At 52.0% G+C, this 25,684-nt stretch overlaps 3 protein-coding genes and 1 pseudogene across 4 annotated transcripts; all 4 read left to right on the top strand.

The window, feature by feature from the left end:
* The first annotated feature begins 4,959 nt into the window (after nucleotides 1–4,959).
* Nucleotides 4,960–9,123, top strand: LOC120706056 (LEAF RUST 10 DISEASE-RESISTANCE LOCUS RECEPTOR-LIKE PROTEIN KINASE-like 2.4). The gene is made up of 4 exons (XM_039990627.1): nucleotides 4,960–6,027; nucleotides 7,374–7,409; nucleotides 7,538–8,696; nucleotides 8,785–9,123. The coding sequence occupies exons 1-4, from the start codon at nucleotides 5,244–5,246 to the stop codon at nucleotides 8,819–8,821; spliced, it is 2,016 nt and encodes a 671-aa protein (XP_039846561.1). The 5' UTR covers nucleotides 4,960–5,243; the 3' UTR covers nucleotides 8,822–9,123.
* Nucleotides 9,124–10,882: 1,759 nt separating this feature from the next.
* LOC120706058 lies at nucleotides 10,883–13,637 on the top strand. 2 transcript variants are annotated; one of them, XM_039990631.1, is made up of 6 exons: nucleotides 10,883–11,096; nucleotides 11,471–11,688; nucleotides 12,494–12,701; nucleotides 12,808–12,893; nucleotides 13,005–13,096; nucleotides 13,199–13,637. In XM_039990631.1, exons 1-6 carry the CDS (start codon nucleotides 10,980–10,982, stop codon nucleotides 13,429–13,431), a joined length of 954 nt encoding a protein of 317 aa, XP_039846565.1. In that variant the 5' UTR covers nucleotides 10,883–10,979; the 3' UTR covers nucleotides 13,432–13,637. The 2 variants fall into 2 exon arrangements, with proteins under 2 accessions (XP_039846565.1, XP_039846564.1); XM_039990630.1 differs by having other exon boundaries at nucleotides 12,494–12,893; nucleotides 13,199–13,530.
* Nucleotides 13,638–13,959: 322 nt separating this feature from the next.
* Nucleotides 13,960–15,424, top strand: LOC120706060 (annotated as a pseudogene).
* Nucleotides 15,425–22,540: 7,116 nt separating this feature from the next.
* Nucleotides 22,541–24,328, top strand: LOC120706055 (putative glutamine amidotransferase GAT1_2.1). The gene is made up of 3 exons (XM_039990626.1): nucleotides 22,541–22,731; nucleotides 22,826–23,790; nucleotides 23,886–24,328. Exons 1-3 carry the CDS (start codon nucleotides 22,638–22,640, stop codon nucleotides 24,132–24,134), a joined length of 1,308 nt encoding a protein of 435 aa, XP_039846560.1. The 5' UTR covers nucleotides 22,541–22,637; the 3' UTR covers nucleotides 24,135–24,328.
* Nucleotides 24,329–25,684: the final 1,356 nt, after the last annotated feature.

The raw sequence follows: 25,684 nt of genomic DNA, 5'->3' as shown, positions 1-25,684 counted from the left end.
GAATTTAGTTAATGCTTGGTACACTAAATGGAGCTAAAATATTGAAAGTAAGGATTCACTTCTAGCAGCCTTTCAGCAAAAGAACTCCAGAGCCAAAAAGCTTCGCATGTCTAGGTAATGGGCTAAGTATACCCAGAGTCGGGTAAGCCTTGCTGAGTATTAGTATACTCAGGGTTGTCGTTGTAACCCTTCTGAGCAGGTTGTGTCCCTGCGGACTTCGAGGAGATCTGTGCGTCCTGGATTGGACAGCCGCTTCCTCCGGGTTGGACCGTCGAGTGGGCCCCGTCTTCCCCGTGAAGTTTGGGCAGGTTGGCGTCACATCGGTGGGTAGGATGTGGAGCTCACCTTTTATCGTCGTCGTAGTTATCGTATTGTATTTCGAACTCAGTTTTAAACTTCCGCTGTGCGTTTGAACTCTGTTGTTTGTATTTAAATCTTTTATGTAAAACCTGTGTTGTAAATTAATTTGAAGATTTCTGTTTGCTGGTAACACCTGTGCTCGTCTTCGTACGGGTCTAAGTGCAATTGTGATCCTGGAGTACAGTAGTTTAATCGGGATTTTACACGACAGCCTGTCAGGTTACACCGTTTTAAGTGCACAGTAACTTGATTAAGCATTAAGATGATGGTTAGTGCATTTAAGCCGGTTTAATTTGGACGGTGCTGCTACAGCCGGCCGCCCCTCTGCCGGGCGACCGGTCCTCCAGGGGCCGCCACGCAAATATTCGCGGAAAATTTTTGCAGAAAAGCCCCTGCCGCCCTGCAGCGGGGCGACCAGGTGCTGGCCGCCCGGCAGCAGGGCGGCCGGGGTATATTTCTGTAAATTTCGAGAACGAAAATATATTTTTATAAAAAATGAAATTAAAAAATTTAAAAATAAAAAAATCTCGTCGTTAGGGCAGAAACCGAACTGGGCACTTACGGGCTTTCAAAGCCCGTCCATATTGAGCCCACCAAACATGGTCAGACCCATCAATGTAACAAGCAGAAACTGCTCATGGAGATGGAGTCGGTCGGACTAGGGGTGCAAATTGGTACCCCTAAGTGCACCTTCAACTCAACTCTCTTTAGTTTAAAATTTTATACAACTTTTTAAAGAAGTAGTACAAACTTTTGAACTAAAAAGATTGGAGGTGCACCTAACGGGCGCCTCTTTACGGTGGCCCTCGGTGGATGTGCAGCCGGGTCTGGGCAACCCAGATAGAGAGGGGCCGACGGCACAGAGGGGACGCGATCTGCGCGCGAGAGAGGGAGCGGCGGCAGATATCATGAAGAGATAGGGAGACAGGGTCGGGTGGGCACACAGGTAGCTATGTCCGACGACGCAGTAAGAAAAAACAGCAATTTTTGGTAGAATTATCTTTTTTTTACCCCATTTTTTCGATCCACCAGGTTCTGTCAAGCATCCAGTCTTATATGTGGGCCAATATTAATGACAATTGGATTAGAATGTTTCAACTTTTATAGTATGTATATATATAGATATACTACTCGCTCCAGGCAGCACCCTTCGTCTCCTGTGAAAATGACTGAATATCAATATAAATCCGTAAAATTTGTAGAAATACAAATAGTTTGAGGGTTATAGCTGGAGTACCTTACAGAGGAAGGTCAGGATTGCCTCGACAGTGAGCGACAGATTGAGCCCCCAATTTGAAAAACAACATAATATGGTGATGCAGGCTGTCATGAGGTCGACTGACATCACGACCTTGCCCAGGAGATTGGGGATCATGCCCCATACACGAGTAGAGGTGGTAATGGGCCATAACCTTAGTGGTCACTTCATAGCCCAACTTGGCCCTTCAAATTTTTAGCTCAAAATTGTATAATATTACCCAATTCTTTTAGAGCCTGACCCTTATATTATCTAGGTCAAATTTGGAAGCCCTTTACCACCCCTATGTACGAGTGCACGACCCGCCGCTTGCTATCCCGATGGACCCATCACCCTAGCATGCAAGTAAAGCGGCACAAGCAGGGGCGGAGCTAGCGGTGGGTATAGTGGGGGCTCCAGCCCCCCCTAGACCCCCACAAACAAAGGAGGAAGAAGAAAATCAGCCCCCTTAATCCATTCCTGAATCTGCCACTGGGCACAAGGATCACAACAGTGATAGCTGATCTAACGAAGGTTGCAAATGACATCTGGAAACGTACTAAGAGAGGTGTGGTGGTATGGAGCTTGCCAAGTGGAGTCCTTATCATAAGGTAACGTGGGGTTGAGAGTTCGGTTGCCAAGCCGAATAGCTCAACCTCAGTCATTGTCCAATCCATGGATATTCATCATCATGTCTAGTCATGGAGATATTGATTCGAGATACTCAAATACGGAGCAGCCCCAGCAGGACATAGCCAGGATTTGGATATAAGTTGGGGGGGTAACTCAAATAGAGCATTGATAATAAGTAAATCAACATGAATTACATCATACAATTGTCTACTAATTATCTCTTAGAGATAACAAAATAAGGTAGCATACTAGTGGTGCTACGGGAGCAGGGGGGAAAGGCCCCCTGGCTCCGCCCATGAGCCCGGGCGGAGGAGAGGCCACATGCCGGTGACTCGAGACCACTTGTATTTCGGGGTATAGGGTGGCCATTCTAGAGTATATGTTGCCAAACAGTAATATCATCAGTGGTGTTTGAGGCCGAACCGCCCTTAGGGGTGGGCCCCACTACAGGATAAGGTCGAGTCCGTTCTGTATATGGGATTGAGATTGTTGACGGCCCTTAAGTCCTAAAATCAGTCGTCAACTCCTGCAGCTTTTTATAACATTTATTCACCGAACTTAGTTGTAGGGCTTATTCTAATAAAGTTCCACGAGTTTTGGTGAATCATGGTATGCAGGCACCCTCAGTTGAAATACAAAGGAAAACACAAGTGAACGCAGAAGAAATGCACAAATAATCCAGTCCCACGTTACACTTACAAGAAAGGCCCACAAACCATAGGAAACGGGCGCGCCAAGGCACATGCACCCATGGGATAAGACCAAGACCCACCTGTCAGCCACCCATAGGAAGGAGGGCCTAGGGGGTGCCATCTGGGGCCGGCCGACCCATAGGGTCGCCCGAACCCAGACGGGCACCCGTCCAGGTGCGTCTTGGGGAGGAGTAGCGCCTACTCAACCTTGATTCTTTCCATATATGCATACGGCGGGAACCGACCTCCTCAAGCTATAAAAGGGGACCTCCCTTACCCCTCATAACATACACCATCCAAGGGAGTAGAGTAGTGCCACATTGCAAAGGCGACGCGCTAGTTCGTTAGTGTTTAGAATAAAGGAGGAGAGTGAGGAGTAGTTCGGGGAAGCGCCGGCCTGTCGGTGTTCTTCTTCAAGCTTGTACCTCTATAGATACTGGCTTCTTTCAGAGTAAAGTAAGTTAGTATTTGTGATTTTCTGTTCTTGCATAGTACTTATCTTTGAGTGAGATCAGTTCTCTTACTCGCGGGTTTGTCACTTTGTTTTATACAGAGTACCGTAGTTTGCTACGGGGTACCAAACGTAATTAGACTACGGTAGTAATCAGTAGCATAGACGTGGTGTCTAGGCTAAGGGTTACCTTCGTTTGGCTTATATCCCACGGTCTCTGAGGTAGTCCACAGGTGGTGACAGCCCTGTTGGTCCTTAGTAACCCTCCACGTTCGGATATAGCGTAGAGCCGTTGGCCGGAGTCTCCTGATGATTTCAGGGGTAAGCCGGTGCCCAAAGCGAGTATCTAGCCCGAGAGATCGACCTTAACTCATCCTTAGTGCTACCTCAGGAATCCTCTCTATCCCCGCCACTTATCTTGGTGTGTCATTGGACCGACTTAGTAAGAAGTTAGGGCACACACGTTTCCTGTGGATACGATATTCTTGAATACTCACGGGTGAAAGCTACAACGGTATCCGTTGGCTTGCGGATTTATTCGCATTGTTAAAATACCCAACAGAGATCCAATGACATTCCCGTGACATTGAGTCATTGACGTGTGGGATCCACGTCTTTTGGGCCCATGCGGGTTCGACACGTCAACGACTTAATGTCGACGTGGGTCTCACTCATCAGTGACTTAATGTCGATGTGGATCGCAAACGTAAGTGAACTCAATGTCATAGAAATGTCACCGTGGCAATGTCGTTGAATCTGCGTCTGTCTTAAGGTGGGTTCCACTTCAAATAAATAAATCTCAACGCTACCCTCTCATCTACGTCCGCTCAGTGCTCACTGGGCCTGCAACAACTGCAGAGTTGACCCCTTGCCTCACTGACGTTCGACTGCCTCCCCCTCATGCTACTTCTCAGAGAAGATGTGCTAGTCCTCACCTTCACGACGAAGTTGGAGTTTTTCCGTTGTTCTTGTGCAGCAAGAGAAAGCAGAAGGTACGTCGGGCTGGCAGGAAGCAGGTGGCCCATGGCCCACAAAAAAAGAAAATCGGCCCAACAAAAAACAGGACGGACAATCCCACTCTGCGACGGGTTGGATGGCAGTAACGCGAGTTACTCCTAGTCAGACCCGGCTCTGCCCGCCCACCACCCCCAGCCCCCGATGCCGTCCACGCTGTCCACGAAGCCGCGTGCTGCCACCGGCCTGCGCCGCCCCGCCCGCTCCACCGGGCCGCCGTGGACCGAGCGAGCGAAATAATTCAAAATTTTGAATATAGCTTTTCAACATTTGGTGTTTACAGTTTTGATATTTTATCTTTCTAATTTCAACGTTTGATCAAAAATGTTAAACATATTTAAGGAAAATATTAACCATGCTTAAGGAAAATATTTAACATTAAATTGATCTCCCTCCTCAACTAATTGTGTTAAAATGGGCTTTCAACGGTCCAATCGCAACTGGCGTTGAATTTTTTTCTCTCTTCTTCTTGAACTGCTCACGGAGACGGAGTCATGGAGTCCAGAGCCAAGAAGAAGGTTCAGTGCGCGCTCACCTACCAAGCCGCTGACGCCTGACGCGAGCATGACGTCGGCGTGCGCTTTCTGCACCGGTCGCACTCGCAGCATGCGCAGCGGCAGCATCTAGGCACCTTGCCAATAATCCGACGGCAAAGCCAAATCAGGTTCACACTTCCACCGGAAAAAGGTGAGACGATCAGATCAGATGAGCTAATACGAAAATTGTTTTCAACCCCAAACCTCAAACAGGTCAAACCAGCAGCATCTGTTCTCGTAGTACAAATAAAGTAGACGCACCTTCCTCCTCGTCGATCGCCACGGCCCCCAACCATCAGCGCTGCTCCCAGATCGCCGCCATGGCCACCGCGCACGCCCGGCCGGCGCCGCTCCTCTCCGCCATAACATTACTCCTAGTAACAGTACTGCTGCACGCGGCGACGGCGGCGGCAGCCGTGACGAGCTGCGCGCCGAGGGCGTGCGGCAACCTGACCATCGCGTACCCGTTCTGGCTCCCCGACCAGCCCGCGGGCTCCTCCGCCGCCGCCTCGCCGGCGCCGTGCGGCCCGGCGGCGTTCCAGGTCGACTGCCGCGGCGGGCGGGCCTCGCTGGCGCGCTCCTTCCGCGGCGCCTACATGATCCTCCGCGTCTCCTACGGCGACCGCACCCTCGTGGTCGCCAACGACAACGTCCAGACCGACGCCGCCGGCTGCCCCGTGCCGCGCATCGACGTCTCCGCCAGCCTCAGCCTCGCGCCGTTCACGGCCAGCGCCGCCAACGCGCAGCTCGTCTTCCTCTTCACCTCCAACTGCACCGCCGGCGGCGCGCCGCCGCCCGGGTTCGTGAACGCGACGTGCCCGGGCACGCAGGCGCTGGTGCGGCTCGACGCGAGGTACAACACCTCGGCTGCGAGGGCGGTCGCCGGGGGCTGCGACTACTCGGTCGTGCCGGTGCTGGGCTCCCCCGGGGCGACCGCCGCCGGCTACCCCGAGCTGCTCAGAGGCGGGTACCTGCTGGAGTGGCGGGCGCCGGCCGGGGACTGCGCGACGTGCAATGCCAGCGGCGGGCGGTGCGGGTTCGACGCCGACGCCGGCGCGTTCGCCTGCCTCTGCTCCGACGGGTCCTCACGTCCGGCAAGATGCGGTATGTATATAATGCTCCTGTGTTACTGAACTTAACTTTATGCTTCTTCGTTCTTCTTCAGATTAACGGTATTAACGCGATCTGAAACTTGAAATGTTATAGGCATCTAGCTTGCTCGTTCTGAATACATTCCGAATTTTTTTGTATTCGCTTTCATGCTAACAAAGTGGCGTTAACTTTAGCTTGTGACTTTAATTACCAACTGGAGAGAAACTCCAATAATATAATGTTGGGTCACTTTCGGTGTTTACGTCTGTACTCGTACTTTTTACCTTAGCTTTTAGGACAAGGTAACTCAGATGACTACCATTAGTAGTTCTCCTCTAATTAAAACGAGTACCAATAGGCAATACCATTGACCTGTTTACTACTACTTCCTGCCTAAAGGTCAACCGTTCCCACGTGTGATCTCATTGCGTCGCCTAGCTAGTTCTACGGAAAAAAAAAATCCTAGTTCTACACGTCTATCCCAATTCAGAATGGATTCCAAAGAGGTTCATTGGACTCACGAAAACCTAATCTGAGCCACCAGCCGCCGGAAGCATCGGCCGTGCAGTGGTCCTCCTCTCGCCGTCGCCGACGACGTCGACGGTGCAGCCGCGAATTAAAGCCGCAAGCAAAGAACCGGCGGCGAAATGTGGATCCTCACCTTCTTATCCTTGACTTTTTCCAAAGCAGAACGGGTGAGATCGAGCAAAGATCCAACTAACTACGTGTCCCCGGAGACGGCTTTTCTTGGTTGGATTTGGTGGCCGTTTTCAGCGTGCGTTCATCGTGTGGATTGGACGAGGCACGCGGCAGTCGTCGTACGTGGCCTCTGAACTACTCGTAGTTTCTTGCTCATCTACGCGTACGTCGTCGTCCCTGCAAGCCAGACCCGCGTTTGCCTTCTTGTGTTGCTATTTTAGAGTTGAAGATTAGGAGTCCAGAAGCGTTCTAGTCGCACTGCACCAACCGTGCAGTAGTAGTTGCGAAACGAAATCAATAGCTGGTCTCTTTCTTTCTTTCAAAAAAATAGCTAGTCTCTGTCAGGTAACGCCTGGATTCTTCAGTAATTAGTCAAAGAAATGCTTCGATCAGTTGCTTGGTTGGGTATTAGGAGTCTAGATGGATATTAGTCGTACCGTCTATCACGAAATCAACAATGACGCAAGTTTGCTCATCTCATTGTATGCGGAGTACACCAACTGTATCATCATCGTGTTCGTGTGTAACTAGTCTTTATAATTTGTCAGGTAGTGCTTGGATTCTTCAGTAATTAGTCAGAGAAACGCTTCGGCCATTTGCTTGACTGATGATAATGTTCATTGACTGAAACTAAAATCAAATGACTTCTGTCCTTGCAGATGCAAAGAAGTCCAGCAAGAAGGTCATTCTGATAGGTATGCAAATCGAAGTGCACAATGCATATGTTCTGCGTGTTTCAGTCTTTCAGATACACGTCACGATCAGTTCAAGAAGAAACTTACGAACTCGCTAATGCGTGTACCACCTCGTGTTCAATTTTCAGTATCCTTGTCGATCACATTCGGCCTGCTGTTGGCATTCCTCCTCATCATCCTCAAGTTCCGTCGACGAATCCGCAGCTTCAGTTTATTACCCAGCATCACGGACAGACGCAGCAGTAGCGACACTGCAAACGTCGAGAAACTCCTGCAAAAGTACGGCGATCTCGCGCCCAAGAGGTACCGGTACTCGGAGCTCAAGAAGATAACCGAGTCCTTCAAGCACAAGCTCGGCGAGGGCGGGTACGGCGCCGTGTTCCGCGGCGTCCTCAACGCCTCCGGCGGCAATGACCGCCCGCGCGAGGTCGCCGTCAAGGTCCTGCACCACTCGAGACCCAACGGCGAGGAGTTCCTGAACGAGGTAGTCAGCATCGGCCGGACGTCGCACGTCAACATCGTCACCCTCCTCGGGTTCTGCCTCGAGGGCTCCAGGCGCGCGCTGGTCTACGAGTACATGCCCAACGGCTCGCTGGACAGGTACATCTACTCCGGCGACGACCCCGGCGCGGCGGCGGCGCTGGGGTGGGAGGCGCTGCACGAGGTCGCCGCCGGCATCGCGCGCGGGCTCGAGTACCTGCACGAGGGCTGCAGCACGCGGATCATCCACTTCGACATCAAGCCCCAGAACGTGCTCCTGGGCGCGGGCCTGCGCCCCAAGATCGCCGACTTCGGGATGGCGAAGCTGTGCAGCCCGCAGGAGAGCATCCTGTCGATGGCGGACGCGCGGGGCACCATCGGGTTCATCGCGCCGGAGGTCTTCTCGCGGGGGTTCGGGGTGATCTCCACCAAGTCCGACGTGTACAGCTACGGGATGCTGCTGCTGGAGATGGTCGCCGGGAGGAGCAACGTCAAGGCCTACGCCGCCGAGAAGTCGGGCGGCGACCTCTTCTTCCCGCTCTGGGTCTACGACCACCTGCTCCAGGACGGCGGCGTGCTCCAGGACCGCGGTGAGGAGGTCGCGAGGAAGATGGCGCTGATCGGGCTCTGGTGCATCCAGACGGTGCCGGCGAGCAGGCCGTCGATGAGCAGGGTGCTGGAGATGCTGGAGAGGAGCATCCACGAGCTGGCGATGCCGCCGCGGCCGTACCACGTTTCGCCGTCCAACTCCCCGTCGCCGTCGCACCCGTCGAGCTACCCGTCTTCTACCTCGGATTTCACCCTACGGTGCGTTTGTTTGCCGCAGACTCTACTTTGAGCAATGCCGATTGCTTGTTCTGTGTGATCACTGACGGGATTATACCGATTTTTTCAGAAGCTCAAGAGTTCGTACACCGGAGAGCACAGAGTAACAAAGGATTGGAGTAGCACTGTAGCAGAATTGAAGGGCTTGTTAGGGATACAAGACATAGCAAGAAGCAAAGATAGGTTGGTCGCACATTGTTTCGTACAGTTTGGGTACAGGGATAAATACGAGGATGGACAATGATGTAACAGCAATGTAATGTGCAGTTCAATGATTGTAGTTAGGCTAGATACTCTTACTCTCTGTTTGGATGTAGATATTGAGCAGCTGGAATTAAATTGGATACCAATACCAAAATAGAGTAGTATTAGAAATGGGTTATGATATCAAATCTGCTGTTTGGATGTAGATGGAATTGGCGGACGGAATCCAATTAAGTGGCAAATGCCAATTCATGTTTGGATGAGCATATCAAGAAATTGGGAGGAGCTCACCCTGCTGCCCTCGCCCCGCCGTCACCTCGCCGGAGCAGGCCCCGCTGGTCCGGGCCTCCAGGCTGCCGCCATCGTCGCGCTAGTCCGTGCCATTCCCTTCTCGGTGGCAGAGCTCGGGAAAGCGAAGGGGTGCAGGGGCGGCGGAGGGGCGCAGGGGTGTCGGAGCTCGCGGCGGAGGAGCGCAGGGGCGTAGGGGCGGACAGAGAGGCGAAGCGGAGGAGGAAGACGAGGAGGCCGCGAGGAAGGGGAGGGCCGGCGGCCGCGAGGAAGAAGAGGAGGGGACGCCAACCGTGAGGAAGGGAGGGCCGCCGGCCGCGACGAAGAGGAGGAGATCCGCCGGCCACGAGGAAGAGGAGTTTGCGGCGGTGAGGAAGTGGAGGAGCCGAGGAGGAGGCCACGTCGGCGAGGAAGTGGAGGAGGTTGCGACCGTGGGGAAGGAGAGGATGGATGCAGGGAAGGGCGTCGCGGCACGACGGCGGATGGCGCGAGGCTTGCCACGGAGGGAGGTTGGGGAGGGGCGGCGCGGCTCCTCGTTCGCCCTGCAGCCTTCATCTCCTCCCGCACCAGCGTGTCGAAGAGCCGCCGGGGAGGAAGATGGAGGAGCCGCGCGGCTCGCCGATGGAGGGAGGCAGGGGAGGGGCGGTGCAGACCTGGGATGCCGGAGTGGGAGGCGACCGTGTTGCGGGGGTGGTGCCCGCGGCCTGCCGGGGAGGGGCGCCGGCGGCCTGGCACAGGAGCTCAGGGGAGAGGAGCAGCGCGGAGGGAGCAAGAGGCCGGGTCGCTCAATGCAGCGCAATACGGAGGCCAAGAGGTCCGAATTGCGGGAGGTGGTGGAGTGGTACCCAGAATACCGCTTGGCATTGGGTTCAATTTCCAATTCCAATTCCGAAACCATCCAAACAGCTGGCATTGAGTGTATCCAATGCCAATTCCGAATTCCAGGCTTCAATGCATACATCAAAACGGGGCTTTAGTGTAATCAACATTAGTAGGTCCGTTAATGCAAGAGTGATGATGGGTTCAGGAGGACACAGGACCAAGGAGCTGAAGGCTTTCCAAATCAAAATCATTGGGCCCAAACAGCCCAGAACCTGCGATTTTTTTTCTACAATAAATCTCATACTTTTCAATTAGAGAGGCTCCAAAAATCCTCAAGAGAGTCCGCCGAATCATTCGTAGTACAATGATAATCTATCCAATGTCTAATCATGCACTACCATATTGGCAAATGCCACATGAATTTCTTCTGCCACATGAAAGCCACCCCATGTGCCTTTTCATTTTACAAGCTAATCTATCGAGTAGTGGAGTCATATTCAAGTTGAAGTGCAACTGCCCGATGCATTCTGTGATCAGAAATCGAGGAGGATCCTGACAAAAGTGATGAGCGCTGACCAGTGGGCCCGGCATCAGGTTTCCCGCGTAAATTAAGCCCAAGGACTCACGGACCACGCGTCCACGCCGCCCATGGCCTGCTCCGCCGCCCTGATTCAGGCCGGTCCAATCCCTCCCGCACGCGCTGCCAACTCCATCCACGCCGTCCACGTACACCGCGCCGACACGCGTCGCCATCTCGTGACCTCCAGCGCATGCGCGTCCCTTTTGGAAGCCACTGGCCTTATTAATAGCCAGGATTAGCTGTTGCAGCTCGTAATCCAACTGATCTGAAACCACCCTCGTAACTCCCTCCCCCCACCGTCGCCAGGAGGAGGAGAAGAATCCACTCCCAAGGGCTCGATTCGCACACGACAGCGGAGGAGACCACCGGAGATGGCTGCGAATTGGGCCCGAAGGCTCGCCGGCGGCGAGGCGCCGGCGAGGCGGTGTAACCTGGAGAGATTCCTCGAGGCCACCACGCCTGTGGTTACGCCCAGCTGCTCCTCCAAGGTAATGGCAGACACACCTGTTCATTTTTGTAGTTTGGCTGTTCTTGATTCAGCGATGTACTGCTAGAACCACAGAAGGAAAATTTGCGATTAGTTGCCTGACAGTATTGTGAACAGGGAAATTTAGTTCTTCTAGCGGTGGTTGTGTTCATATGTTCCATTCAATTTCTAAAATATCAAGAACAAAGATTGAACAAAACTGCTTTACAAGTTCAGAGTTCGGTTGCCTGTTAGAATGGCCATCTCAAATGCAGAGAAGATGTGGTTCGGTTTCAGTCCCTATTGTAGCATTTCAGATGTTCTTCACCTGCTTCTGTTCTGCATTACATTCAGACTGTTCTATAGCGCAGAACTGAAGTCTGGTTTGTTTTATAGGAGGGCATCAAGGGCTGGAGTCAATCGGATGCAGATGATTCGTTGCCGTTCTTCACTCTGGGAGACCTCTGGGACGCATTCAGGGAGTGCAGCGCATACGGCACCGCTGTACCTCTTGTTCTGAACAGTTGCAGCGACGATGTCGTTCAGTATTACGTCCCCTACTTATCTGCAATCCAGCTTTACGGCGGATTCAGGAGGCACGTCGGCCCTTCCAGGTAATGCACGATTATCCTTGTGAAGTCACCATGTTTCTTCGTGATGAACATCGCATTACGCCATTACCTGTTGCATATTACAAGTATTCTGAAGAAACAATACTACCAATTGCTTCTTCAGAACACTTGTTAGCTTCAAGCTGAAGCAATTGGTAGCATTGTTCTTACATTCTGTTCAGCGAATGTAGATTAATATTACTGAAAACTAGCTTGTGACCAACACGACAAGTGCTGTATAAGTACATTTGGCAGCACGCGGCTTCAGTGAACATGCTGTTCCTCCAAAAAGGAAGCAAGAACATGCAGTGTTGCAGTAGTTCTTTTCTTCTTTTTTTTTTTTTTTGCTTAAGTGACCGATGTTTCAAGAAAAGGGAACAAAAAGACAAGCCAATCTTGAAGGCTCATCTTCCGAGTAAAATAGTGATTTCTGAACATTGACCTAGATATTGTGAGCAAAGAGTACGTGTTGGCTAATTTACCATAACTTTGTCGTGAATCCTCATTTTAGTAGTAAAGCAGAGATGTCATCAGAATCAATTTGGGCTGCTCAAACGTCGAGGTTCCGTATTCTGAATGTGTCAGCATACTCAGGAAACTTCTTGGCACATATGGATGCTCTTCTGTAGCAAAACATGCGACACCTAGTCACCTATGGGCTATAGTATTACTACATCATGATACGTAGGTACAACCGTATGCCAGGGAACAAGGATGCTGTTCTTTTTTTCTTTCTGTGGTCACCGAGTCACGGGAGCCAACTAACCCTGCTGATCAATTGTTGCTGAAACTGATGTGTCCAACGCAGGATGGGTGCAGAGGAGAGCGACAGCGACGTGGAGCTTGAGACAAGCTCCAGCGCGAACACGTCCTCGGCGCAGGAAACCAGCGAGAGCTCCAGCGGCAGCGAAGCTTCCAGCGACGAAGGCGAGTCCGGAAGAAGCTGCCACGAGCAGCTCCTCTTCGAGTTCCTCGAGTCCGAGCCTCCCTACCAGCGCGAGCCGCTGGCTGACAAGGCATGTCCGGCAGAGACTCATCACTCATCATCATCATACATCAGGTTCAGACTTCAGACTTGCTTGTCTGAATGTCTGACGAAGCGCACTTGTTTGCTCGGTGCAGATTTGCAGCCTCGCGAAGCGGTTTCCAGAGCTGCAGACGCCCAGGAGCTGCGATCTCTCGCCAGCCAGCTGGATCTCCGTTGCATGGTACGGTGGCACGCTCTGCATCCTGAGATGCGCATCGCGTATCTTTCTTGTTCTGGGTATGAATGGTTGCTCAGAAAACCGATTTGTTGACGGCGATCTACGGGATTTCAGGTACCCGATCTACGGGATCCCGGCGGGACCAACACAGCGCGACCTGGACGCCTGCTTCCTCACCTACCACTCCCTCTCCACGCAGTTCGCAGGTGCGCACGCGACCCTTTCAGCTTCAGCACTGACGACACGGCACCACCGATCGATCGATAAGAGAATCATCTGGTTGCCCTTGTTTTGTCCGTCGTTTTCAGGCGCCGGCAAGCAGGGCCCCAGACCGACGGCCCCCGTAGCGGCGATGTGGCTCCCGACGTTCGCGATGGCGTCGTACAAGCTCAAGGGCGCGGCGTGGACGCCGGGGTGGCGCGACCGGCAGCTGGCGGCGTCCCTCGCGCAGGCCGCCGACGCCTGGACCAGGCTCCTCCGCGCGGACCACCCGGACCACCGGTTCTTCGCCGCCCGGCGCGCGCCGAGCAGGAGGTGGTGATTGGTGCGGTGGAGAGCTGGAGATCGACCAACTGTTGACTGTTCAGTCACACCATGGACAGTCCTGTACAATGAAACCAAGAACATATAGTATGTGCTTGTCTTAATTTTTGTTCTCGAGTCTGAAAACGGTCGGAAACGGTAATTATTCGGTAATCAGTTTTTTGGTCGTTTTTCTTTGATTGCGAATAAATAGGATATAGAATCTTGTATACAAATTTGTATTTTTGTTTTGAGCATTGAGCTTGTAAAGATTCATAAAAGGTAAACCTCAAATTCATCCTATATTTTCTCAAATGATAGATATAAAATTCGGTATGGATTCGGAAACAAATTCGGTATTTTTTTCACTTTTTTTTTGTTGTAGGGAGCAAATAATGCATAAAATAATTTATGCAAAATTTTATTCTTATTTGTAATAATGTGCTTGATAATATAAGAAATGATCACCATCCAATTTTGTACATATCTATTTTAAAATATTAAATTTGTTCTAACAGTTCAGATTACCACTTTCATCCCTAGTCCTGTACAATGAAACCAAGAACATATAGTATGTGCTTGTCTTAATTTTTGTTCTCGAGTCTGAAGGTAGTTAGATTCAGCGAGACAGACCGAGATCGCAAATGCTCATCCAGTCGCTGTTGTTCCAATGCTTTTTGTATCCGTGAAACTTTCAGACGAAAGTGAATCAGAAAAACGTTAGATGTAGAGAAAATGAGAAAAATGTGAGATCGCTAATGCGTGTACCACCTCGTGTTCAATTTTCAGTATCCTTGTCGATCACATTCGGCTTGCTGTTGGCATTCCTCATCATCATCCTCAAGTTCCGTCGACGAATCCGCAGCTTCAGTTTATTACCCAGCATCACGGACAGACGCAGCAGTAGCGACACTGCAAACGTCGAGAAACTCCTGCAAAAGTACGGCGATCTCGCGCCCAAGAGGTACCGGTACTCGGAGCTCAAGAAGATAACCGAGTCCTTCAAGCACAAGCTCGGCGAGGGCGGGTACGGCGCCGTGTTCCGCGGCGTCCTCAACGCCTCCGGCGGCAATGACCGCCCGCGCGAGGTCGCCGTCAAGGTCCTGCACCACTCGAGACCCAACGGCGAGGAGTTCCTGAACGAGGTAGTCAGCATCGGCCGGACGTCGCACGTCAACATCGTCACCCTCCTCGGGTTCTGCCTCGAGGGCTCCAGGCGCGCGCTGGTCTACGAGTACATGCCCAACGGCTCGCTGGACAGGTACATCTACTCCGGCGACGACCCCGGCGCGGCGGCGGCGCTGGGGTGGGAGGCGCTGCACGAGGTCGCCGCCGGCATCGCACGCGGGCTCGAGTACCTGCACGAGGGCTGCAGCACGCGGATCATCCACTTCGACATCAAGCCCCAGAACGTGCTCCACTGCTCCTGGGCGCGGGCCTGCGCCCCAAGATCGCCGACTTCGGGATGGCGAAGCTGTGCAGCCCGCAGGAGAGCATCCTGTCGATGGCGGACGCGCGGGGCACCATCGGGTTCATCGTGCCGGAGGTCTTCTCCCGGGGGTTCGGGGTGATCTCCACCAAGTCCGACGTGTACAGCTACGGGATGCTGCTGCTGGAGATGGTCGCCGGGAGGAGCAACGTCAAGGCCTACGCCGCCGAGAAGTCGGGCGGCGACCTCTTCTTCCCGCTCTGGGTCTACGACCACCTGCTCCAGGACCAGGCTCCTCCGCGCGGACCACCCGGACCACCGGTTCTTCGCCGCCCAGCGCGCGCCGAGCAGGAGGTGGTGATTGGTGCGGTGGAGAGCTGGAGATCGACCAACTGTTGACTGTTCAGTCACACCATGGACAGTCCTGTACAATGAAACCAAGAACATATATGTGCTTGTCTTAATTTTTGTTCTCAAGTGGGAAGGTAGTTAGATTCAGCGAGACAGACCAGGATCGCAAAGTGTTCATCCAGTCGCTGTTGTTCCAATGCTTTTCGTATCCGTGAAACTTTCAGGTGAAAGTGAATCAGAAAAACGTTAGATGTAGAGAAAATGAGAAAAATGTGAGATCGATGTAGAGAAAATGGGAAACACAATCAGGCAGTGCAGTGTTTAATTACATGATGATGATAAACGCGACTAGTCCTTTCCATGTTCAAAGAAAGTGAGGAAACGTGTAGGCAGCTAGCGACCCCGACTTGTGGGCCACTAGTTTTCGGCCCCCGCGTCGCCTCCCCACAGGCGACTCGGGCGGCTCCTCGCAGCGCGCCGCCAGAGGACCGGCCCCCTCTCCATCCCTCCCCTGCTGCTGCCAGAGAGGTTCGCCGGAAGTCCGGCAGCCTCGAGGAAGGCGGCGGCAGGGCCATCTTGGCCGGGGTTCGAGCTTCGGCGGCGCGGGCGCGTAACTCGATGAAGACGGCGCGGACCGGCTCCAGCACTGCTACGACCGGATCCGGTGGCCCCTTGGCCGGATCCGTCACCCCCTTGGCTGAATCTGGTCGGGCGCAGTGGGTGCTCGGCTCCGCGGCGAGGCTCGGAGGTGCGACCGGCGGCCGAGCGCGCGCACGTAGGGCCAGTGCAGCTGGCAAGGTGCGGCGGTGGCTGCTGCGGGCATGGGCCGTTGCGGCGAGGAGGGCGGCGCCGAGGCTCCGCATCACCCTTCCCCGGAGGCCCTGGCATGGGCATCGCCCGCTCTACTGTTGGACGGCTCCGGGGCAACGGTGGCAACGGCGGCGGTGCACGCGGGCACGGCGGCCTCGCCGGAAAGTGCGCTGTGGCCGGCACGCGTGGCAGTGGAGCAGCGGCGCGAAGAGGAGATGCGGCGTGGGCCGAGGCCGCGTCGCGCGTGTTGGCGGTTTCTGCCTGGCCGGGAGGAGGTGCGGTGGTGCGGCGTGCTGGGAGGAGGTGCGGTGGTGCGGTGTGGCGCCGGCACATTGCCGGGTCGCGAGGACGGCAGAGGGAGATGGAGCTTCAGCAGTGGGCTTCGTGGAGCTGCGACAGTGGCGTCCCTCGGTTGGTGCGGCCGCAGTGATGGTGCCGGCTTGAGGCGATGAACGCGTGCAGTGGGGTGCCGGCACTCCAGACGAAAGCTCTCGCCAGATTCATTCTGGTGAAATGGTGGCGGTGCCTCCGGGCGTCGCTCTCCCTATTGAGGGCGTCATTTTGGAGTTGCAACTCTCCTGCACGAGGTCTCTGGGTGAAAACCTGGTCCAGCTCCTGGACGAGCGACGGCGGCGCCTGTGGGTGTCGTGACCTCCTTGGAGGCGTCGTCTCTAGAGACACCGTTCGGCGATTTGGCCGGCCTGCTGCTCGCGATTTGCTTCGGCCGGTGGTGACAAATCTGTCGGAGGGCGTGCGGAGAAGGGGGTTGGCTACCTCACGCCAAGACGCCTGCTCTTCTGTTGGTGGCCGGGAGTCATCACTCGGCTGTTGCTCGCCTGCTTGCAGCATTCCGCGGCGCCTGGAGCTGCGTGGTAGTCTCCAGTGCGGTGCGGGACAGCGTTTGAAGGACGGCTCTAGCGGCAACGACAATCAGTGACGACTTGACCTGCAGCGGATCGCGGTGGGGTGTTCAGCACGGCTGAACCCTTCCGGTGCGGTACAACGTCGGAAGACGACGCGGGCGACATCTTCGGTCTTCTGGCTCGAGGGCGGCGTCTTCGTGCGAGGAGGAAAGCAACGTGAGGATTTCGAACCACTGCGGTGGTCTGGCGGCTTGGTTCAGGGGGGTCGGGGCACCTCTTCTTGCTGCCTCAACGGCAATCCCTGAAACGAGTACGGAACGTGGTGTTGTGTGGTGGGTTGGAGGTCCCCGTACACGAGAGAGGCGTGCTGAGTGGCGGGTTGGAGGTCCCCGCGCATGCGAGAGAGGCGTCCAATGGCGGAAGTGGTGAGGCCCCCGAGCGTTGGGTTGCTCCGGACATGGTGTTATTCATGCCGTCGGGCGGTCGGTTTGGGTGCAGCAACACTGCGGCGTTGGGTCCTGCACGGCAGTGGCCTCCTGGTGTGGTGCCTTCTGCTCCTTTATCAACGCTGGAACACTTCAGATGTTTCGATAACCGCAAGAGTGCGATTGTGGGTGGAAGTTGCGGTTGTGCCTTTTCTCCTCTGTCATCGTTGTGAATAGAGTTTGGCCGTGTTGATGTCCCAATCCAATCGGCCAGTGAGTATAGTTGAGCGGTAACCCGTGTTGACGTCCCAATCCAACCGGACGAGTTTGTTATTTTCTTTTCTTTTTATTTCCTGTCTATGGCCTCTCAGGACCATAGTCTTTTATTTTTGTGCTATGTCAATAAAAACACACTCGTCGAGTGCGTTCGTTAAAAAAAAAACCCCCCGACTTGTGCCTTGGTGCTGAGGTGAGCGCTGAGCGGAGTGACGGGTATGCGCGGCGAGGCGTCGAGGTCGAGCCGTCTCGTGAGTGCACGTGCGGCCCGTGCCATCGCGTAGATGCATGACAGTTACAGGCGCAGTAGGTGCAGGCTCTCCATTTGGTGAGCAATGGCGTCACCGGTGACGACCGACCGACGACGCGCCGCGCGCCCTGCCGCTGCAAATGGCCTTTCGGCCTCTCGGGCAGCCGGAGCCGCGGCTGCACAATGCAGACAGCCGCCCCCTGGAACAACACACATCATCATGCGCGTGTGCAATTCTGCTAGGAATAGACTAGAAGAAGACGTTTTTGGGGATCCCCGTCTGAAGACCCTCCCCTAGATGGCAACCGGGCGGCCGATGCTGCAGACTAGAACCAACCTGCAGTGCAGATGCAGGCCAGATACCACCTCCTCCCCGACAAAGCCAGCGCTACGTGCAGAGTGCAGCCCTAAAACCGTCCACAGTGGAAGGAGAAAATGAAGGAGCAAATATACTGTTTGGCACTGTAGATGTATTGTTTGGCACTGTAGACAGAGAGGACGTGGGAAACGAGGAGGGAATAAATTTGCTCTTTCTCCCTCCGCTGTAGTCAGCCTAACTAGCCGAGTGCCCGAGTCCGTCCCCCGCTTTCTTGGAGTTGGAGGGACCCTGCTGGGCATGGGCTGGCCCTGGTGATCGACCTGCGAACCCTGTCGGAACCGTCGCCAAACACCGCACTTGGCCCGGCCGGCCTCTCGCCGCGCGCGCGAACAAGTCAACAGCAGCCAGACACAGGCCGGTGCCCGTGGCTCCGATCCCCCAGCGGCCAGCTCCTCTCCGTCCATGCGTCGGCCATGCACGCGGCTCGGGCACCTGGAACCTGGCACTACTCTGGCTTCTCGGCTTCTCCCAGACCCGGCCAGGGCCGCTCGGCATGGGAACACATGCGCCTCGATCTCAATGCAAGCTCGGTCAAGGCCACCGGCCCCGAGCATGGGTGTCGAGCTCGAGCAAGATGCCGACGTTGCCACGTTGGTAATTACCAAGGCGATTAAGGGCCAGGGCAAGACGAGATATCGATGGGCGGCTAACAAGCGTGCGTTGACGCACGCGCGCTTGGACACATCAGCAGCAAGTCACTGGCTGTATCGAGCCTCAGCTCCCCTGGATAACCACCCATCATCCAGCGGGCACACACGTCGGCGCCAACTGCGTAGCCTCGAGTCCCCATCTGCAAGCGTCCCCAACCACTCCCAGCTATCACCGTCAAAATTCACTAAAACAACGAGGCTAATTAACATTTCACTGTTAAGAGCAAGCAGCACATGCTTCTTGCAAACCACGCTTAATCATCATTGTCCTTTATTTGACCCTCCACTGACTAGTGCGTGTGCTGCTGGTGAGTCTGGTCCCTATCACGGTCTCGAGTGAAGTTTGTCAAATTTTACTTAAACGACAAGGATATATATATATATATATATATATATATATATATATATATATATATATATATATATATATATATATATATATATATATATATATATATATATATATATATATAATTTGTCAAAATCAAGTGCGAGTATGAAGCGCATGCTTCTTACTTAGCGTTTGGTAAATGTCATTTGCATTTCCATTGACTAGCTAGCTAGTAGGCTATAGTGAGTTCAATTCCCATCTTAAAGATCTTAAGTACCCACAGGTCGGTTTAATTTGTCAAATTTCACTTAAAAACAAAAATAGTTTGGCAAAATTTGTCAAGTGGAAGCAAGATAGATCATGCTTCTCCTCTGGCACGAGCTTATATATTTTCCAGTATTAATTACCGGTGTGCTGATGAGCTAGTTTACATATCTTAAGTGTAAAAAAGAAAATTAATAAAGAACATGGATAATTGGTCAAATCAAGTGGAAGCAAGTTAGCACATGCTTCTTCCCTAGCATATGCTTCTTGTCCTTTGACCCTCCAACCTCCACTATATATCTTGCTCGGTATGGCTATGCACACAGGAATTTAAAACAAAACACCATCGTCATCAGCGCCATGGTATTGAAATATTTTTAATTTGCCGATAAGATTTGTGAACTGGACTAGTGTGTGCAGCTGATAGAGCAGCCCCATCCACACGCTGCCTAGCTCTGCTATGCTAATGTGTTTGTGCCATCTACTAACAAATTATTTAAGTGGGTGTTATGTTTGCAATGGGGGATTGCCCCCGTGTATTTCGTTTTAGAATGTTTTGATGCATCGACGACCATTTGTGTGTTCCGATAAAATGGGGGGGGGGGGGGGGGGGGGGGGGCTTGTCGGAATTTTCCTTTTGGAACTTGTAAATCAATCAACCTCTTCCGAGCCTCACCTTTTCCCTATGTTTTGCATTCACGAGTTGCACTAGCAAATCGTATCCTTTTCTTACCTATTTTATCTGTTTCATGTGGTGCCAAAGTAGTACTACAAAGCACAGTGCTCTAAACCTATGCATGCTTGCTAGTAGATTTTAAATCTCCACAAGTTTCTATTCTCGCAAACCTATAGTATAGTGGAGGTTTCTTTGGCATATACGGCGTAATTGATGAAGTTAGGAGCGAGTTACAATAGTATAGTGGAAGTAAAGGATTTGCAACTTGTTAATTTGCTACCATATCGCCCTAAAAAAATTGCTACCATATCAAGGTTTACCATCTATTACGTCAATTAGTAACACTAGTCTATCAACCCGTGCTCCTGCACGGGCTAGTTAGAGATATCACTCTCTTTAACCAATTAAATGTTCTAATCTAATACTGCAAAGATACATATTTATCATTATGTAATTGTAATAAATGTGATAGATTTAGTGACTAACAATTTTTCTCACTTCGCATCACACTTCCATATATGTTTTATATGTGTTTAATTGAACACTTTGTTTGAGCTATGTGAACAACATAAAAATTGGTATTCTTATCTCTTCTCTTACACATGAATATATGGTGACAAACATATTATAGTTAGTATGTTTATATAAATAATAACATAAATAATATATTAATAATGATAGGAATAGTAATATAGAATTTTATATTGATGCGCTTTAAGATTTTATTATAATAACATAATTTTGATTCAGATTTGAGGGTCATTTTAACTTTTTATTATGTTATCATTGGATACATGTTTAGGGGGTTACTTTATAATGGCATAAGTGGGTAATTTACATAAAGATTAGGGGGTTACTTTAGATTATTTTTCATAATGGCAAAGGTGGGTAATTTAGATACATGTTTAGGGGGTTACTTTAGTCTATTTTCATAATGCCAAAGGTGAATAATTTATTAAAAAAGATAATAGATCCAATGGCTATTATGATTAGAGTTGCCGAATTGATGGCCGGATGTTTCTGATTTTTATGAGAATTTGTAGAATTTCTCTATTTTTTCAGATTGTCCACCTAGGATCCTAGGTGGCTTCACCTGGAGGCTTCAAAAGGAGCCTCCAATTAGTAATAGTAAGACTAGTCTATCAACCCGTGCTCCCGCACGGGCTAGTTAGAGATATCTAATAATTATCTATCTCACACTTTTTAAACCAATTAAATATTCTAATCCAGTACTACAAAGATATATATTTATCATTATGTAATTGTAATAAATATGATAGGTTTAGTTACTAATAATTCTTTACTCGCGTCACACCTCCATATATGTTTGATATGTGTTTAATTGAACACTTTGTTTGAGCTATGTGAACAACATGAAAATTGATATTCTTATCTCTTCTTTTATACATGAATATATGGTGAAAAATACATTATGGTTAGTATGTTTATATAAATAATAACATAAATAATATATTAATAATGATAGGAATAGTAATTTAGAATGTTATATTGATGCGCTTTAAGATTTTATTATAATAACATAATTTTGATTCAAATTTGGGGTTCATTTTAACTTTTTATTATGTTATCATTGGATAATATATATGAAAATTTAGGAAATTATCTGATATTATTTTATAATGGCATAAGTGGGTAATTTACATGAAGATTAGAGGGTTACTTTAGATTGTTTTTTATAATGACGGAGGTGGGTAATTTAGATACATGTTTAGGGGGTTACTTTAGTCTATTTTTATAATGGCAAAGGTGGATAATTTATTTAAAAAGATAACAGATCCAATGGCTATTATGATTAGAGTTGCCGAATTGATGGTCGGATGTTTCTGATTTTTGTGAGAATTTATAGAATTTCTCTATTTTTTAGACTGTCCACCTAGGATCCTAGATGGCTTCATTTGGAGGCTTCAAAAAAAGCCTCCAATTAGTAATATTAAGATTGACAATGAATTAATGGCGATTCTTGGCGATGAACAGACTGGCATGAAATGATTAAAGTACATCCTTAACTTTCCTGGTTAGACAAAAGATTGTGAAGGTAGTAGCAATTAAATAGTACTATACATGTATACACATATATAGATAAGGCCGATATATATGACTATATATCCATTACCATATACAGTACGCCTCTGCCGGATTGGCATCCAATCCAACCATGATTTGGACACCATGCATGCGGAGACTTATTTTTGGGTGTAGCTAGCAATATTGCACTCGCCCCCTTTGACCTTGGACAGAGCAAGCTGAGACCCCCTCCGCCTGTAACGCGGCGCCTAGACGGAGTTGGATTGCGCACGTCGCCATGGATTAAGAAACGTCCGGCTCAGAATCGATTTCGTGATAAGATCGATCCCGGCCAGCTAAACACTCTCGATCGCCAGCTATAAATAACACCTCCACCCTTCTTCCTCTTCGTCTCATCGAATCCAAGAAACCAAAGAACTCTCCCTCCCTCCACAAAGGGTAGTAGCAGGCTAGCTAGCCACGCACACGATCGGCCATGTCGCCCTCCCCCGACCTCTCCCGCGTGCTTCCCCGCGTGCTCATCGTCTCCCGCCGCACCGTCCGCAAGAACAAGTTCGTCGACTTCGTCGGTGAGTTTCTCTGATTGGTTTGTTGGTAGAGCCCATGGATTTGCTTAATCTGGGCGGTGGTGGCTGACGCCCTGCATGGCGCTCGCGTCCCCAGGTGAGTACCACCTGGACCTCATCGTGGGCTACGGCGCGGTGCCGGTGATCGTGCCGCGCGTGGCCGGCGTGCACACGCTGCTGGACTCGTTCGAGCCCATCCACGGCGTGCTCCTCTGCGAGGGCGAGGACATCGACCCGGCGCTCTACGAGTCCGCCGCCGACGCCGGCGCTGGCGCGCTCTCGCCGGAGCAGCTCGAGGCCGTGCGGCGCCTGCACCCGAGCGACGCCGCCGTCGACCACGAGAAGGACTCGATCGAGCTCCGCCTCGCGCGCCGCTGCCTCGAGCGCAACATCCCCTACCTCGGCATCTGCCGCGGTTCGCAGGTGCTCAACGTCGCCTGCGGCGGCTCGCTGTACCAGGACGTCGAGCACGAGCTCGGCCCCGCGGCCGCCGCCGTCCAACACATCAACTACGACGACTACGACGGGCACCGCCACCCGGTGCGCGTCCTGCCGGGCACGCCGCTGCACGAGTGGTTCGCGGGCGACCTCGCCAACGACAGCGGCGGCGCGCCGGCGCAGCAGCTGATGGTGAACAGCTACCACCACCAGGGCGTGCGGCGGCTGGCGCAGCGGTTCGTGCCGATGGCGCTGGCGCCGGACGGCCTGGTGGAGGGGTTCTACGACCCGGACGCGTACAACCCCGGCGAGGGCAAGTTCATCATGGGCCTCCAGTTCCACCCGGAGCGCATGCGCCGGCCGGGCTCCGACGAGTTCGACTACCCCGGGTGCGCCAGGGCCTACCAGGAATTCGTCCGCGCCGTGGTCTCCTACCAGGAGAAGCAGGCGGCCGCCGCCGCCCTCCCCGCGTCGCCGAAGCTGAACAAGGAGATGGAGAGGCGGCGCAAGGTCATCTTCCGGAGCTTCTCGCTCGCCAAGGACATGTACCTCTCCGGCGGCGGCCGCGCCCACACGAAGCCGGCGGAGCAGCGCGACCTCGACGCCGGCGCCGAGTTCCTCGAGGTAATTAACAAGCCACCCATCAAGCGCATTGTTCGCATTCGCGAATGAAGCCAAGCCCGATGGATGGAGCGGCTAACTTTTGTGCGTGCGTGCAGTCGAACACGGCGGCGCTGAGCGTGCAGCAGGAGAAGCGGCTGAAGCAGATGGGCGCGACGGTGCGGAACGCGTCGGGGTACCTCAACAGCCTGAAGCTGAACGAGGGGCGGGAGGCGGCGGCGCGGGCGCTCATGGCGGAGATGGCGGTGGGCCAGCTCTCGGACCTCGCCTCCTTCTACCAGACCATGGGCAGGATCTGCTCCGAGGTGCTCGACGCGAAGCTGCAGGCGCTGCACCAGCACGAGTGAGCAACTCGAGCGAGCGTGTCCGGACGCGTGTCCGTGTGCCAACACCGGGAGCTTGTTTTGCGCCCTCATAGATGTTATTATTAGCATGGAAAATTTGAGTGTCAAGGCAAAGTGTTTATTGGTTACTACTACGAGTATTGTTCTATAATGTTATCGCCGTGATGTTCGAGAAGTATTGCGGTTTCTCCGGGTCTGTTTCTGCTTGGCGTCTATGGGCAATGCACCGGCCGGAGAAGGCAGCGACTCTCCAAGGCTTGAGCTCATCTCCTGAGTCCTGAACTGACAGGGATGACGGTTGACGAGCGGGCGAGGTGACGTCATCCTCATCCGGAGTAACCCGAGATTGTCTGAAGTCTGAACCCGGAGGAGTGCCTGATACCACATAGCACTCAAAAAAAAAAAACTTGGCCGGGTGGGGAAAGACCGCATAGCACATAGCACTCGTACTTTGCTCTTCAAGTTTGCCATGGCAGCTAGTACCAGGTTGAAATCACTGTAGGCGCGTCGCGTACGTACTGTTCAGCTGCTCCCTTCTCTGAACCCTTCTGAAACATATGAAGCCACCACCTGAACTGAACTTTTAACCTTAGCAGTTGATTATTATATGCCGTACAAGAACAATTACAGGCCGAGAAAACGTCTTACCGTCTCAGCTGCACAGCGAATTCGGAGGAGATTTAGAGAGCAAATCGGTATCAGACGGCGACACACAAACGGAAGGCAGACGCAATGATCAAGAGAAAAATTAAAGAGTATAAATCGCCTCACGGGTATCCTGGCCAGTTGGGGCAGCCTAAGCTTGTCCTGGATGTCGGTGGTGGTACTAGTAGGATGAAAACTGCCGGCAGGCGCCACGCCAGCAGCATCCAGAGTCCCAGGCCGCTAGAGGGTGCCGGAACCGGAACACAAGCAGCGCAAGGTGGCACGGAGCCACGGACATGGCAGGCATGGCGGATAGGCGGCCACAGGTTTGTAAATCAGTGATTGTAGCTACCGTATCGAAATATCTCATCAATAAAAAGCAATTAGTCGGGGCCATTCAAGGTAATTAACATATATAACTTTTATTAGTCAATTAATTACTGTGGGCTGTACGTTCTACTATAGCTAGCACTGCATATATATGGAGGCGAGACCTGGTTCCCCTCGTTGCAAAAGCGACTGCTCAGTGCCCACACCATACTACTGATATTCACCAGCAAAAATCTAACATGGGACAATACTCTGATGACCATGTTATTCCTGGTTATGCTTTCTGGATCTCTAGCACTGCCTGCAAAATGTAAGTGTTTATGATCATCCCATTGTCTTCTCAATAGATCTATGGAAATTTGTTCGTACGACTCCAAAAGGGTGTGCTTTGTCTCTAGGAGTGTAGGACATTGTAACAATTATGTTTGGTTTCGGATGTAATGAGGCACTACAAACTCTGTGGCTGTTGTCTATATAGGACATTATAGGAGGGGAGAAAGGACCATTACGCTCCCAGGTTCAGACTTTTTTTTTTTTGCTTCTCCATGCGTGTATTATTATTCCTCTTGTGTGCATCT

This window comes from Panicum virgatum, chromosome 5K (genome assembly GCF_016808335.1).
Source record: "Panicum virgatum strain AP13 chromosome 5K, P.virgatum_v5, whole genome shotgun sequence".
Classification (NCBI taxonomy): Eukaryota; Viridiplantae; Streptophyta; class Magnoliopsida; order Poales; family Poaceae; genus Panicum; species Panicum virgatum.
This window is presented reverse-complemented; position numbering and strand designations above follow the sequence as displayed.